General features: G+C 41.8%; 1 protein-coding gene across 3 annotated transcripts in view; it reads left to right on the forward strand.

The window, feature by feature from the left end:
- The window catches only part of sdk1a (sidekick cell adhesion molecule 1a), a 681074-nt gene that overhangs the window by 428470 nt on the left and 235239 nt on the right, over positions 1–17365 (forward strand). For all 3 annotated transcript variants that reach the window (XM_069906184.1, XM_069906185.1, XM_069906186.1), the window contains 2 exons: positions 3637–3753; positions 7685–7852. In XM_069906184.1, the coding sequence (XP_069762285.1) occupies positions 3637–3753; positions 7685–7852 (285 nt within the window). The remainder of the gene's footprint in view (positions 1–3636; positions 3754–7684; positions 7853–17365) is intronic.

Here is a 17365-nt window from a genome sequence, read left to right on the forward strand (position 1 = left end):
TGCAACGATAGAGAAGAGATTCGGAAGAACACGTAGGGGTGTTCAAAAATGCCAAAGGTGTCATGAAAGAAAAGGGAGGAGACGAAGCCTAAATTTCAGTCACATAAGACATCAATGGCAAAGACGGTCACATAACAGTGAAGCACAAGAACAGCCCCTTCAACCCACATATCTGTGCTGATCACAGTCTAAATCAAACTAAAACTTTGCTGCTTGCCCTTGATAGATATCCCTCCATCCTTTGATAGATACGTGTCTAAAAGCCTCTTAAATGCTTTATCTACTTATGCCACAACTCCTAGACATCTAATACTCTGCTCTAAGTATTTTCCCTGCTCATCTCCCTTAAGCCCCTTTGCCTTATATGCCTGTCATGTGTCAAGCTTTTGACCTGGGGAAATGATTTCAAATGTCCACCCTATCAATGCCTCTCATTTTCGTATCAGTTTTCTCCTAAGCTCTAGACAAGACAACCTGAATGTGTCCAATCTCTTCCCAATTCTCATACCCTCTAACCTCTTCTGTACCCTTCCCAAAGCATCCACATCCTTCTTGTAATCGGGCAATCTGAATTACACGCAGTACTCCAAGTCCAGACTAATCAAAGTTTCACATAGCTACAACATGACTTTCTACTCATTCCCCTGCCTGGTGAAGCCAAGCTTACCATATGATACCTATTTACTCGTGTAATCCACTTTCAATGACTCATGCACCCATCTGCACATCAATGTTTTTAAGATCCCTGCATAATTCGATACATTCCACTTGCATTTGCCATCTCAAATTTCAACACCTCACATTCATCTGGATAAAGCTCCATCTGTCATCTCTCTACCCATATCTGTATTTTGATCCCAATTGACTGAATAACACCCTTCCACCACAACCCACTACCTTTGGATACAAAATTGGGCAGCCAACCATGAGGGATCTTCTCAAATGCCATACCAAGATCCATATAATCTTCTCCTGATCAACCAACTCAAAAAACTCAACATTATGTCCAGCCCTTATAAAGCCCAGCTGACTATCCTTCATCTGAACATGACTTTCTAATTGTGCATGTCTATTCCTAAGTATCTTTTTCAATTTTTTTCCCTACCACTAATGTGAGGTTCACTGACTGATAATTTCCAAGATTATCCTTTAATTTCCCTCTTGAACAAAGGTACAACATTAGCCACTCTCCAGACCTCTGGGACTTCTCTTGTTGCTAATGAGGGTGCAAACACCTTTGTCAAGAGACCTCCTATCTCGTCACTTGCCACTTGGATATATCCCATCAGGCCAGGGGGTGTTCATCTCAAATGACACACACCTCTTCTTTCTTAATCTCAAAATGCCCTAACACATGAGTATTCTCAACATCATCATGCTGTGCTCTTTGGTCAATGTCAAAGCAAAGTACTCATTTAGTACCTCATAGACTTCCTGTGACTCCAAGCATTTCCCTCCTTTTTCCTTGAGTGGTCCCATCTCTCACCAGTCATCCTCTTGTTTTTAATTTAATTATAAAATGTCTTGGGATTTTCTTTAATCCTGCTAGCCAAAGACACTTCATGGCCCCTTCTGAATGCCTTGCCTGAGCTTGTACTTCCGATCTTTATATTCCTTCACTACGATATCTGGTTGAGGTTTCCTGAACCTTACATTTGCATCCTTTTTTGTTTTGGCTAAATTTATAACCTCTCTTGTCTTCCAAGATTCTCTTTACCATCATTATTCTTCTCTCTCATTGGAACTTGTTGGTCCTGGACTCTGATTGGTTGGTCCTTAAACAACTGCCACATGTCATATGTGGGCTTGCCCAGTAACAGCTGCTCCTGGTTTAGTCCTCCTGCCTTCTATCTTATCTTGTTGTAATTTATTCTCCCCCTATTTAGTACGTTTCTACAAGGCCCAAACTTCTCCTTGTCCAGAACTGTCTTGAAACATAAGGAGGAGTGATAACTATTTTCAAAAACATACAAATGCTGGAGAAACTCAGCAGGCCAAACAGTGCCTTTATGTAGCAAAGATAAAGATACATCACCAACGTTTCAGGCTTGAGCCCTTCATCATGTTGCCCCACACCTTGATGAAGGGCTCAAGCCAGAAATATTGGTGATGTATCTTTACCTTTGCTACATAAAGGCATTGTTTGACCTGCTGAGTTTTCCCTGCATTTGTGTGCTTTTTCACTTAACCACGGTGTCAACAGAATCCTGTGTTTCTCCATTATTTTCAAAAATATTCCCCAACTGAAACTCCAATCACTTGGATAGGCTTATTTGACATTGGCCACCTTCCTGGTTGGGGTACTTATATTCTGCCTTAAGAAACTCTCCTCGATGTACTCAACAAATTCTGCACCATCAAAACTTCTGACACTAAGGACTTCCTAGTCTACTTTGGGGAAATTAACATCTGCAACTACAACAAACTTGTTGCTTCTGCAATCTTTTCCCCTACCTCCCAATGATCCAAATATCTGAATCCCTCCTTCCAGTTCCTTGGTCACACATTGAACAGCACTACCTTTCTGTTTCTTGGTTCACTAGAACATGGCATAAGAACATTGAGCTGCCAATCCCGCCCCTTATGGATTTATGTCTCCATAATGGCCACAGCATCATAATTCCAAGTAATGATCACGTACTTTACCCACAATACTCCATGCATTGAAATAAACTCACTTCAGCCTCTCAGTCTGGCTGACTATTCACCTGTCCTTTCCTGTATATTTAAATTCCAATTTCGATTGCACCTGTTCTTGATCAAAAGATCCACTGAATATTACTTAAAGTGAAAAATAAAACCTCCACAAATTAATAGGTTATAGTGCAGTGTCCATAGTTGCTGCAAAAAAAATTATTAATTACTGTGTCATGATAATTTCTTCTTATGACACTAACGTCAAGGGAACACTACATAATGCCACAGACAGTGAGATGTTAGTATTGGCCATGATTTGAAAAGCATCAAGCAAGTCAGTAAATAAAATGTGAAAATGCTGGAAATACTCAGCGGGTCAGGCAGCATCTGAAGGGAGAGAAGCAGAGTTAATCTTTGTTGGTGTTAACTTTTCATTGAAAGGTTAACAACCTGAAACATTAACTCTATTTAACTCTCGCCAGCTGCTCTCCAACCTAGGGAGTATTTTCTTCATTTCCTATTTTTATTTCAACTTTCCAGTCCCACCAGTTTTTAATTTTGCTTTTTAATGAAAGCTAGTTTCTCTATCCTTTATCAAGCCTTTCATATCTCTATCATTTGTCATCTTAAAATGTATCAACTAGAAAAGAAATGTATTCTAACCACGTACAGTCGTTTTGCTGAAGTTATTCTTCCAGCTGGCAACAATTCTGAAAGCTTAGGTAGAAATAAAACAAGCATCAATCTTACATGCATGAGGTACTCCAACACAGGAATGTTGTGATGAAAATAATCTGTGGTGTCCGATTATGTTCTGTGTGTTGATACACAAATTGGTTATGTGCACAGTCAATTTGAGGGAAAGAAATAACTTTTTTTTCCATGATTGCGATTATGCAAAGAGATACAAGATGATGAGATTTTAAATGAAAGCATCCCAGTTTTGTTCATCTTATCACAAAAAAAGTAAGTCTCAAAGTTTTTTTTTGTTTGTTTCAGACATTGCACCTTTCTTCATCAGAGCCCCGTCAGACACTGCAGTGACAGATGGAGCAGCTGCAGTTTTACACTGTGGAGCTTCGGGAGCACCAAACCCTGGCATTACCTGGATGATAGGCCAGTATACTCAAATAGTGCTCTGATAAAATTGGAACTAGTTCCATTCACCATTCCCCGTGTCACAATATTTATATTAGAATTATTGTTCCTTTTTCTTTCTTCTTCTTTTGGCTTGGCTTCGCGGACGAAGATTTATGGAGGGGGTAAAAAGTCCACGTCAGCTGCAGGCTCGTTTGTGGCTGACAAGTCCGATGCGGGACAGGCAGACACGATTGCAGTGGTTGCAAGGGAAAATTGGTTGGTTGGGGTTGGGTGTTGGGTTTTTCCTCCTTTGCCTTTTGTCAGTGAGGTGGGCTCTGCGGTCTTCTTCAAAGGAGGTTGCTGCCCGCCAAACTGTGAGGCGCCAAGATGCACGGTTTGAGGCGTTATCAGCCCACTGGCGGTGGTCAATGTGGCAGGCACCAAGAGATTTCTTTAGGCAGTCCTTGTACCTTTTCTTTGGTGCACCTCTGTCACGGTGGCCAGTGGAGAGCTCGCCATATAACACGATCTTGGGAAGGCGATGGTCCTCCATTCTGGAGACGTGACCCATCCAGCGCAGCTGGATCTTCAGCAGCGTGGACTCGATGCTGTCGACCTCTGCCATCTCGAGTACTTCGACGTTAGGGACGAAAGCGCTCCAATGGATGTTGAGGATGGAGCGGAGACAACGCTGGTGGAAGCGTTCTAGGAGCCGTAGGTGGTGCCGGTAGAGGACCCATGATTCGGAGCCGAACAGGAGTGTGGGTATGACAACGGCTCTGTATACGCTTATCTTTATGAGGTTTTTCAGTTGGTTGTTTTTCCAGATTCTTTTGTGTAGTCTTCCAAAGGCGCTATTTGCCTTGGCGAGTCTGTTGTCTATCTCATTGTCGATCCTTGCATCTGATGAAATGGTGCAGCCGAGATAGGTAAACTGGTTGACCGTTTTGAGTTTTGTGTGCCCGATGGAGATGTGGGAGGGCTGGTAGTCATGGTGGGGAGCTGGCTGATGGAGGACCTCAGTTTTCTTCAGGCTGACTTCCAGGCCAAACATTTTGGCAGTTTCCGCAAAGCAGGACGTCAAGCGCTGAAGAGCTGGCTCTGAATGGGCAACTAAAGCGGCATCATCTGCAAAGAGTAGTTCACGGACAAGTTTCTCTTGTGTCTTGGTGTGAGCTTGCAGGCGCCTCAGATTGAAGAGACTGCCATCCGTGCGGTACCGGATGTAAACAGCGTCTTCATTGTTGGGGTCTTTCATGGCTTGGTTCAGCATCATGCTGAAGAAGATTGAAAAGAGGGTTGGTGCGAGAACACAGCCTTGCTTCACGCCATTGTTAATGGAGAAGGGTTCAGAGAGCTCATTTCTGTATCTGACCCGACCTTGTTGGTTTTCGTGCAGTTGGATAATCATGTTGAGGAACTTTGGGGGACATCCGATGCGCTCTAGTATTTGCCAAAGCCCTTTCCTGCTCACGGTGTCAAAGGCTTTGGTGAGGTCAACAAAGGTGATGTAGAGTCCTTTGTTTTGTTCTCTGCACTTTTCTTGGAGCTGTCTGAGGGCAAAGACCATGTCAGTGGTTCCTCTGTTTGCGCGAAAGCCGCACTGTGATTCTGGGAGAATATTCTCGGCGACACTAGGTATTATTCTATTTAGTAGAATCCTAGCGAAGATTTTGCCTGCAATGGAGAGCAACGTGATTCCCCTGTAGTTTGAGCAGTCTGATTTCTCGCCTTTGTTTTTGTACAGGGTGATGATGGTGGCATCACGAAGATCCTGAGGCAGTTTACCTTGGACCCAACAAAGCTTGAAAAACTCATGCAGTTTGGCATGCAGAGTTTTGCCACCAGACTTCTGGGGGGATTCCATCCATACCTGCTGCTTTGCCACTTTTCAGTTGTTCGATTGCCTTATATGTCTCATCCAGGGTGGGAACCTCATCCAGCTCTAGCCTTAGGGGCAGTTGAGGGAGCTTGAGCAGGGCAGAATCTTGGACTGAGCGGTTGGCACTGAAAAGAGATTGGAAGTGTTCTGACCATCGGTTGAGGATGGAGATCTTGTCGCTGAGGAGGACTTTGCCGTCTGAGCTGCGCAGCGGGCTTTGGACTTGGGGTGAGGGGCCGTACACAGCCTTTAGAGCCTCGTAGAAACCCCTGAAGTCGCCAATGTCCGCGCTGAGCTGGGTTCGTTTGGCGAGGCTAGTCCACCATTCATTTTGGATCTTCCGGAGTTTGCGCTGAAGATGGCTGCATGCGCGACGGAAGGCTTGTTTCTTCTCTGGACAGGACGGCTTTGTAAGGTGAGCCTGGTGGGTAGCTCGCTTCTTTGCCAGCAGCTCCTGGATTTCCTGGCTGTTTTCGTCAAACCAGTCCTTGTTTTTCCTGGAGGAGAAGCCCAGTACCTCTTCAGTGGATTGCAGTATGGTAGTCTTCAACTGATCCCAGAGGGTTTCAGGGGACGGGTCCGTGAGGCGGGTTGCAACGTCGAGCTTTGCTTTGAGGTTTGCCTGGAAGTTTCCTCTCGCTTCGTCTGACTGCAGGTTTCCAACATTGAACCTCTTTCTGGGGGCTTTATTGTTCCTGGGCTTTGGCTTGAAGTGAAGGTTGAGCTTGCAGCGAACCAGCCGGTGGTCAGTGTGGCATTCCGCGCTAGGCATGACCCTGGTGTGGAGCACATCTTGTTTGTCACTTTCTCGCACCAGGATGTAGTCCAGGAGGTGCCAGTGTTTGGATCGGGGATGCATCCAGGTGGTCTTAAGGCTGTCCCTCTGCTGAAAATGGGTGTTTGTAATGACAAGTCGCTGTTCTGCGCAGAGCTCCAACAGGAGGCGCCCATTGTCGTTGCACTTGCCGACGCCATGCTTGCCCAGGATTCCTGGCCAGGTTTCTGAGTATTGTTCCAGTAACTGAGGAAAAATCCTTTTGTTTAGATCCTTTTGTCAATCAGCCTCTTTCAAAATTATATTTTTTTGAAAACTATTGATCTATAATGTAAGTTCATTTTTAAAACAGCATGCCTTTTTTTTCTGTAAAGGCTTCAACCTATTCTGTGTCATAGAACTGACAGTAATTGACAAAGAACAATCTCAGCTGCAACATTATGTCATGCAGCCTGGAGAAATGATCCTTATTTAACACAAAACTTTCCAAAGCAAAATAAAGTAACTTTCTTGTCAGACCACTGTTTCTTTTCTGAAAATAGGTGAGCAGCTATTTGAAAAGTGCAAAGAGCATATTCTGTATATTTGAATGGAGTTTAAAAAGAGCCCCATGAAGGCTTGTTTTAAAAAGTTCTAATCTTTTTCATTGTAACTCTTTACTCTGCTCTTGCCCTTCTATATTTAAACCTGCATGAATGCTGGAGTTGACCTGCTAAACTGCTCATGGATGAACCTTTCTCACTGTGTACCAGATATCATGTGATAAATAAATCTGAACTTGATGGCTATCTTTCGTTCATCAAATTTCTCATTTCACTAAAAGGCTTGTTTAAGCTTGTTTAATTCTCGCTCCCATCAGAGGTTTTGAAATCAGTTTGAGTCAGATACAAATTATTAATTATTGAAACTTTTTATTGTTTGGTGAACTGTAGAGTATCAAGTTGAAAAATGTCTGCTTTGTATGTTAATTGTAATCCAGGTGTGAATAGCACTCAAAACGACATTAGTTTTGGGAAATGATCATTTTGTTCAAATTTCTTTTCATACTTATTTGCATATTATTGCATGTAAAAGCTGCAATTAGCAACTTTTGTACATTTTTTCTAAGCATTGCATTAATGAGTATTCTGTGATATATTTAATCACAACCTAGTGCATTTTATTAAAACCTGTTTGCATTAGAAAATTGTGCAGAACCATTTACTGATTAGCATTTCTTCAGTAGCTTCTTTGTAAATCAAGTTTAATATTTTATAGAATGGTCTGTGCATGTATATCCACATTCACTGACTGGTATCTTTGCGTTATAGGTGATAAGGTTTTAGCAAGTGGTTCAGTACAAATTCCACGGTTTATACTTCAGGAATCAGGTGGGCTGTTGATAAAACCAGTACACATTGAAGATGCTGCAACATATACCTGCTTTGCAACAAATTCGAAAGGAGCTGTAAATGCATCGGCCAATCTCACAGTGTGGAGTAAGTACATGGAAATAATATGAAAGTAAGATTAGCAAATCTATGTTTTAAATCTAAAGTTAATTATTGTTCCGAATGCCTGAACATTTTGAACCATGAACATTGACAAGTTTTTCCACCACAAAGGTTCCACAGTTAAGCTGAAATTTTCCCCACTAAATGCCCACATCCAAGGATTGCACTTAGTGGTGTGGAACCATGGCCATGGTTCAGTCGGGCACAGGACCTGACTGGGCAAAACTTACTGAATAAAAACATTGAATTTTTTATTGTGCTCTGACCCTCCTGGACCACGTAATTTAACTGCTCACTAGGTAAATGTTCTGCACCATTAGGAAGTTCTTAAAAAGCAGTTTTGATGTTAAATCTGTCCAAAGTACTTGTAAACATAATGTACTGTGGCAATAAATCATAAACAAAATACATTACATGGGAGGAGTCACGTGATGGAGTAGTGGCCGGACGGTGAACTTCAGCCCTCTCCAGAAAAGTCGGAAAAAACAAAGGAAAACACAAAGGCATAAAAATTAAAGAAAAGTGAATATAAAGGTGGAAAGAAGATGGCGACGAAAAAAGAAAAATCGAAACAAAATACATTACATTAGGTCTCAAACTGGGGTCTCTCTGGACACCAGCTTAGTGTTCCCTGCTAGAGTGAAGCAGTTTATCCCAAAAGTTGCGGTAATGAAATTGCCCTTCTGCAAAAATCAGAAACTCTTTGTCCTTGCATCTAATTTTTTTTTGTGGCTGAGGATATTTGACTGTCTGATAAACAATTAGGAGAAAAATTGAAGTACAATTTCATTTTAAAAAAATAACACGTTAAAATTGGTTTTGAAATATGTTGGAAATAAATCAAAGGAATAGATTATCCAATTAAGCAGGAACTGAAAAAAGACTGCAAAGGTAAATGCAACTTCAGCGTGTGATTAATTTGAAGCAGGGATGTGTGAAATTTTGTTGATACAAATGTAGTTGTGGTTTATAATAGATTTTTTTAACCTGCTCTGTGTCAGTAAATTGTCAAAGCAAGTGATTTAAATGCCACTAACTTTTGGACCCTTCATTTGGTTCTGGTTGATTGCTTCAAATTAAGTAATATATGTCACCAGCTACTGTCCCAAGTGTAAATCAAAGAAAATTCCTATTTTAATACCTTTAAGGATAATTGCTTGCTCCAGTTCATGCCATTGGCAATTAACTTTGCCCTCCATGTCATTATTTGTGACATTTGTAGATATTCATCTGTCCAATTACCACCTGTGGCCTTTCATTTTGAACAGTTCATTTGAAGAAGCTGTGGGCTCTTGCTGGCATTTCCTTAATGGAACTGCCAACATACATTCGCATAAGTGCCTGCATTTCAGTACTGCCCCCACCCCTTCTCACCCCAGCAGATGTAGGCGTTCTGATTAATGCTGGCAGTGCGGCACCTCCGATTTACAGTTACCAGTAATTAGAAATTCCACCCAGCCCGTAGAAAAAGAATCTCGGGGTTGTATGTGCAGTGTAATACACTTGAGCTTTGATTTCAGAATCAGAATTTATCAGAACCAGAATTTATTGTCATGAACATGTTACGAAATTCGTTGTTTCGACTGTACAAGTATTGCTATAAATTACATTTTAAAATAAAAAAATTAGTACTAAAACAAAAGAAAGCAGGGTAGTGTCTGTGGTTCATTATCTATTCAGAAATTTGATGGCAGAGTGGATGAAGCTGAGTGCTCATCTTCAGGCTCCTGTAACTCCTTTGATGGTAGCAGTGTGCAGAGGAATGACCTGGGTGGTCATTGAGGATGGAGGCTGCTTTCTTAGGACACTGCCTCTTGTAGATGTCCTCGATGGACTGAAGACTGTTGCTCGCGATGGCGTTGGCCGAGTGCCAACTCTCTGCAGTTGACTGCCAGTGGACTGATTGAGGAATAAGAGACTGCAGGAATTTCCCAGTAAATCCCTCTGAGGATCTGCTGAAAAATTTTGCTCCTCATACATTCATTTTAATGCTAATTGTAGGACAGAAGGAAGATTCAATTTGCTTTAATAATTAAACATTTTTCTAAAGTACATGGTGATAATGTGGGTGGACAGTGCCTAGATGGATCAAGGCTGAGACTTGGGAGGTTGGTTAGGTAACACTTATACAAGATATTGCTTAGTCTGCATTTGGAGAGATGATTGCATTTCTGGTCACCACGTTGACAAGGAGGATGTGGTTAAGATGGAGAGGGTGCAGAACTGATTCACAAGGATGTTGCCTGGATTGGAGGGATGATTTGAATTATTAGAAAGATTGGATGGTCTGGGTCTATTTTCCCTTGAGTGAAGGAGGCTGAAACACAACGTAATGGAGCTATTTAAAATTATTAGAGGCAAGAGAGCTATTGTCTACTTCCGAAGATAGGGATACCTAAAGATAAAGGGCATAGATCTATAATGAAAGGATGGAGATTTAAAGTGGATCTGACAGAGGCTGTTTTTCCTCACAAAGATTAGTTGATACCTGGAATAAGCTACCAGAGGAAATGGTGGAGTCAAGAATATTACAGGTACACAATCCTTTATCTGGACATCTAAAATCTGGAAAACTCCAGAAACCGGCAAGTGGGGAGAGAGATGGCAGCGCGAGCTGGGCAGGTGAGGGGTGGAGACTGGCAGCGCGAGTCGGGAGGGCAAGGGGTGAGAGTCCAGCAGCGCATGTCGGGTGAGCGAGGTGGGGGGGGGGAGGTGGCAGCGCGACTGGAAGGGGGTGGGGGTGGATACGGCAGCACAATTCGGGTGGGCTTAAATCTGGCTTTCTGAAAACCGGAAAAATCCAAAATTCGGAACACACTATCCCCGAAGGATTCTGGATAATGAATTGTGTACCTTTTCGGAAGGATTTGGACTGGTTCTTGAATGAGTAAGGTATAGAGGGATTTGGAACTAAAGAAGGCAAGTGGGATTTGTATAGATAGGCAATAGTGGTCAGCATAGACATACTGAACCAAAGGGCCTGTTTCCATGGTGCACTGAACAACTTTGTGGTAGAGAGTCACCAACTATCAAGTACTCTCACAAATCATTTTAGTTGCTACCTTTGTATAAATTACAATCTGCTCAAATGTGCTCAGATTCGTACATTAGTAATTGAAACCTGTAGTTATAAATTTCATCAACTATTTCACAAGGTTATTACTGAATATTTCGATGTACAAGTCAATCCTTGAACCCTCAAAAAGCGCTAAAAATTCAGGGTCGTCTTATACGCCAAGTACAAAACTGAGACCTTAAATTCAACTAAAAAAAAATCCACTCAGCATATAAGGTGACCCAGAAGCACCTCCCCAGTGTCACCTCCGCTGCTCCCCGACACCTCCCCACTGCTGTCAAATCCCACCCAGACATTTTATAATTGTAGAGCCCAAGGTCCCCGCTCCTGCCCAGGAGCCTGAGGTCCCAGCTCCTGCCTGGGAAGCAGTGCCTCCAAGGCAGGCCAACACATAGCTGTAATTCCTGCACCAACCACACTTGGGCAGCGAGATGACTTCTTCAGTGCAGATGGCACCACACCCGATGGAGTCACCGTTGCCAACTGGCTACAGTTGATGCTGAAAACTTGGACCTGGCTCCATTTGGCATCTTCCTGGCTAGAAGTAAAGAGTTTTATTTAACTTGCTTACTTTACAGATTTGTTACTTGGTGATTGGGGTGCTGTAATAAAGTTTAGATGGTTGCCAATCTTTGTCATGTTCCTTGCAGAAAATTTGGGGAGGGGGTGGTATTGTCTTATATGCCTGATATATGAAATTTAGGCTGAATATTGGGACCCGTCTTATTTGAAGGTCAATTATACGCCAAAATATACAGTATTAAAATAATGAAGCTGAAACATTCTGGTTATTTCCCATTGAATAAATATTTCCCCATTTTAATCTGATGAGAATGGCAATGATTTCATCTCAAAAACCTGTTTATAAAATGTGCAGGTACATATAAAAGATTTACATGAAGCCATCTGGAAATTTCCATGATTCTCACATCATCATTTTAGCTCATTGAAAGGAAGAGCAGTAACTTCTCACTAAGTGATGCTCTCACACACTGTGGCGAGTGGTAGGACGTGCCCTTGTTGTATACCTTCTTCATATTGGCTGAGCCTGCATCTGAGTTTACATTGTGTAGCTTTCCAAGTTGCATGGAAAGAGGTTTTGCAAAACATCATTGGTGAATGTTGGGATGGCTTGCACTTATTGAACTACTGGCAGGTATGCTAATTCAGTAACAACCCTGGTATCTGGAATTTAAGCAACCGGCAGCCTCAAGCAACTGGCAAAATAAAAATGGAGGAAAATAAATTTTAAAAAATAAGAATAAAATAACAGGTAAAAAATTAAGTAAGCTTAAAATTGTAAAAGTGGATGTTCTCTGAAATAACACAAACCTTCGGTGAAATTGGGAGCAAGTACAGTAAAACCTCGTTAGAACACAGTAGTTTGGGGTCCAAGATTTCATACTGCGTTACAGTCGAGTCGCGGAACAGATGCATATACGTCATAATTCAGGAAGCAGGAAAACAGAATACTGTGACTCAAACCCTATAATAAAACCTTTAAACTCCACATATTAACATGGATGAAGAGCTGGTTGATGTTTGCCGTTAGGGTGACTCTCTTAAAGTGCCTCTTTATCCCTGATTAGTAAGAGTCGCCCCGGTCAGAGACTTTATCTGTAAACTTGGAGGAGGGATCACTAATTATCTATAAGGTTATTGTTAATCTTTCGGGTGGCTCTGAGGAGTGGGGAGGAACCTGCAGATGCAGCGACAGTTAAATGTTTTCAAAGAATGCGACTGAAAATAAAGTAAAATGCTTTAAGGTTTATATATTCATGCAATGGAAGTTTGTTCAGTGTAAGTACAGTATTGGACAGCACGATTGGTGGAGTGGTTAGTGCAACGCCTTTACAGCGCCAACGATTAGGACTGGACCGCAGTTTGAATCCCGTACTGTCTGTAAGGAAGGTTTCTCCCTGTGTCTGTATGGGTTTTTTCTGGGCGCTCCGGTTTCCTCCCACTGTTTAAAATGTACTGGGGATGTAGGTTATTGGGATGTAAATTGGACGGCACAGACTCGTGGGTGAAATGGCCTGATACTGTGCTGTATGTCTAAATTTAAAATTTAATTTAATAGTATTTTTGTCTTTTGCCTTTTAAACTGTTTATTCTTAATGCAGATATATTAGTAAGGCATCGGAGGAATAAGTCTCAGCAACCGGAAGATACGCTTATCTGGCATCTACCAATCCCCATAGATGCCAGAAACCAGGGGCTTTACTGTACAACTTTTTCTTGCCACAATAATAATGCTTTGGTCACAGATTGTATATCTAATCAATCAAGAAATACTGTTCTACTTCATAATGCAAAACATTAAAGCTACTTCTATTGGAGATTCAAACAAAAATCTCTCTGCCTGCTTTTTGATCATACTTTTGAGCAAAGGGCTCAGGCCCAAAATGTTTGTTATAGGATGCAGTGGGACCTGCTGATTTTCTCCAGCACTTGTGTATAATCAATTGGAGATTAATTTGGCCTGGGTATTTATGCCTCCCAGTAGTCAGTTCAAGATATCTTCAAGCACCTTATTTATATTTTAAGGCAGCAGATTGTTTTGGGAAGGGTAGTTAAAAAGATGAGATTATATTATTAAGATATATTTAATGTATTAAGGAATCCATTAAATTTGTAAATTATGTTAAAAATGTCTTCAGTGTTAATTTAGAGCAGGAATAAAAATTCCACCATAATTTTACAGAAACTAGACATTACACATTTCTACCCAGAATTGCATATGCTCTACAATTATCAAGAAGCCTCTAAAAGATGAATTATTTATTTGATACAGGAAGGAAGAATACAGTACTGCTGCAATTAAATATGTATTGATTAATCTGCTGTTGATTTTTACAACAGTTTTCAAGCAGAGGAACATTCTTAAAAATAGTCTCATTAGCCCTGCCAACTCAGAAGCTCAGATATTAAGAAAAAAAAAAATCACTGTTCGAAAGGCAAGAAGCAGTTTCCCTCCAAGGTATCAACTGATTAACCTTGATGGAGCTGTTGTGTCACAGAAAAAAATCCACTGGGAAAAAGTGTCAGCAAGTGACAGGTAGACCTGTTTAATTCTTTCAACAACCTCCTAGCAGTTCAACTGTTTTAAATTCAGTACCAAAACAATTGCATTTTATGAATATCGCAAAACTCTAAATGTATTTACAGAGCAACAAAATCTCAGAGTGGGAGTAACATTCTTCTATGTTAAATATAACAATAATAATTATTATTAATGAAGACCTGAGATTACTTTGTCTTAACAACAAATAGCATTGACATCTTGAGAATTAGTCAGGAAAAAATGCACTCAGACCCACAGTGAGATATTTCTGCCAATTAGACTTGTTCTATGTAATACTGAAGAAAATCTGAATACTGAATTACAGCAAAAAGTTTGGAACCTGAGGAAGTCTTTGTCTGCCTTATGTCAGGCAGAAGGGAATTTCATGTAATATTACATGTTCTGTACTATTACATGACAATGAAGGAAGTTCTCCAGCACCAGCCACCCTTCCAGTCAAAATATTTCAATATCTTTCCAGGCATGTCAAGTCCACAGAAAGCCAAACAAATTCAAATTCTGTCAACTAGTTATTGCTCGTCAGTAGCAATATGATTAAAGGTATTATTGACTTGATTGCTCAGTGGCATCTGGGGTATATATCAGCCCTTTGTTATTTGGAACAACCTCTCCTTACCAGGTCACACCTTTCTTAAAAATCCCCAACACCTTTCTCTCAAACAATTGAGAATTGTTCACCTGATAGATCGTACGAAGAATGGGAAAACCTGCTGCCCAGATTGAAAGGTTTTGAAAGCAAAGCTTGAAACATGCACCCTTTACCTTCAGTCATTGGTAGGAACCAAGTGCCCTAGGCCTTCAGGAGTGGAGTTGTGGTGAGATGGTGTGGAGGATGGTCAGTCAGCATTGATGACGTTGCTGAGTTTTTCAAATGAGAGAGGCGTGTGCAAGAGCAGGCGGGAGGAGCTGGTTCAATATAATGCAGAGCTTAGTTTAGCTACCTCCCCATTTACTATACCTGTGGCATTATCTTCTCTTTTGGTTAAAAGAGAAGTATTGAGTACTCCATCCATTCCCTCTGCATCCATGGGTAGCACGGTTAGTGTTGCCGTTATCACAACACTATTACAACAGCAGCGACCTAAGTTTGAATCTGCTGCTGTGTGTCAGCTGTGTGGACGTTCTCCTTGTGACCTGCAAGTTTCCTCCCACCCGCCAATCCACGTGGGGTTAATAGGTTAATTAGGTTTTATGGGCCAGAAGGGACTTCTTCTGTGCTGTATCGTTGAAATTAAAAGGAAAACTCATGAGGTCCTTCATCAGTCACACCTGCTTTAATTATGCATAATTATTCTTCCAAATTCACTTGCTCCAGGCCCAGGAATTCCCAATGCAGTCGTAATGTTTCACCGAAATGTCAATTCAACTACATGGAGATTTTAAAAATTCTTTTCATTTCACTTACCATTTGTTTCATGCAATGAATGTAAAATTTTGCTCTCCAAAATAAAAACAAATGAAACTCCAAGCATATCCAAGGATCATTATTAAACATTGATGTATTGAATAAAACAACAAAGGACATCAAACAAATCAAAAGACCGTATAATGAGAATTTTGCACGTGCAAACTAAAAATGCTGATTACTTCCTCTTCCATAAAGCAGACAGATACACAGCAAGTATTCTCTTTCATACCATCTGTTGAAAGTTGATATGTGATTGTTGTAGCAGGTTAAACAGAAAGCAGACAGGTGGCACTGAAGGGAATAGCCAGGAGCCATGCCATTGGAGAATAACCAGCAAAAAATGAATACAAGTCATTGAGAGAGAAAAATAAAGTAAACCACCCATTGGAAAGGGATCATGAATCTCAAAAATCATTCAGTTTAATATGATGACATTTAATCCCATTCTGTGTCCACTAGATCGAGAAATGTCTTATAAATTAAAGATAAATGTATTTATTGTGTGTTTCCTGTCTTATTTTGTTAGATTAATTTTATGCTTTAATGTGTTTGTAGCTCTTTAGTTTTATTCCAACCTTGCTGCCGTAGGCAGACCAATTATTTCCATTTCGGTAGGAAAGTGATTTTTGGATAGAATGCTATATCCCCTATTTGCCCCAAAGATTTTTGGTGGTGTTGCTCAATTAATGCAAAATCCCAGAGCTGTCAGAGTATTCTTTAGGACTCAAAATGATTATTTGGCTTGGCTTCGCGGACGAAGATTTATGGAGGGGGTAAAAGTCCACGTCAGCTGCAGGCTCGTTTGTGGCTGACAAGTCCGATGCAGGACAGGCAGACACGGTTGCAGCGGCTGCAGGGGAAAAATGGTTGGTTGGGGTTGGGTGTTGGGTTTTTCCTCCTTTGCCTTTTGTCAGTGAGGTGGGCTCTGCGGTCTTCTTCAAAGGAGGTTGCTGCCCGCCAAACTGTGAGGCGCCAAGATGCACGGTTTGAGGCGATATCAGCCCACTGGCGGTGGTCAATGTGGCAGGCACCAAGAGATTTCTTTAGGCAGTCCTTGTACCTTTTCTTTGGTGCACCTCTGTCACGGTGGCCAGTGGAGAGCTCGCCATATAACACGATCTTGGGAAGGCGATGGTCCTCCATTCTGGAGACGTGACCCACCCAGCGCAGCTGGATCTTCAGCAGCGTGGACTCGATGCTGTCGACCTCTGCCATCTCGAGTACTTCGACGTTAGGGATGAAAGCGCTCCAATGGATGTTGAAGATGGAGCGGAGACAACGCTGGTGGAAGCGTTCTAGGAGCCGTAGGTGATGCCGGTAGAGGACCCATGATTCGGAGCCGAACAGGAGTGTGGGTATGACAACGGCTCTGTATACGCTTATCTTTGTGAGGTTTTTCAGTTGTTTGTTTTTCCAGACTCTTTTGTGTAGTCTTCCAAAGGCACTGTTTGCCTTGGCGAGTCTGTTGTCTATCTCATTGTCGATCCTTGCATCTGATGATATGGTGCAGCCGAGATAGGTAAACTGGTTGACCGTTTTGAGTTTTGTGTGCCCGATGGAGATGTGGGAGGGCTGGTAGTCATGGTGGGGAGCTGGCTGATGGAGGACCTCCGTTTTCTTCAGGCTGACTTCAAGGCCAAACACTTTGGCAGTTTCCGCAAAGCAGGACGTCAAGCGCTGAAGAGCTGGCTCTGAATGGGCAACTAAAGCGGCATCGTCTGCAAAGAGTAGTTCACGGACAAGTTTCTCTTGTGTCTTGGTGTGAGCTTGCAGGCGCCTCAGATTGAAGAGACTGCCATCCGTGCGGTACCGGATGTAAACAGCGTCTTCATTGTTGGGGTCTTTCATGGCTTGGTTCAGCATCATGCGACTTCAGGGGTTTCTACGAGGCTCTAAAGGCTCTAAAGGCTGTGTACGGCCCCTCACCCC

Source organism: Narcine bancroftii, chromosome 12 (assembly GCF_036971445.1).
Source record: "Narcine bancroftii isolate sNarBan1 chromosome 12, sNarBan1.hap1, whole genome shotgun sequence".
Classification (NCBI taxonomy): Eukaryota; Metazoa; Chordata; class Chondrichthyes; order Torpediniformes; family Narcinidae; genus Narcine; species Narcine bancroftii.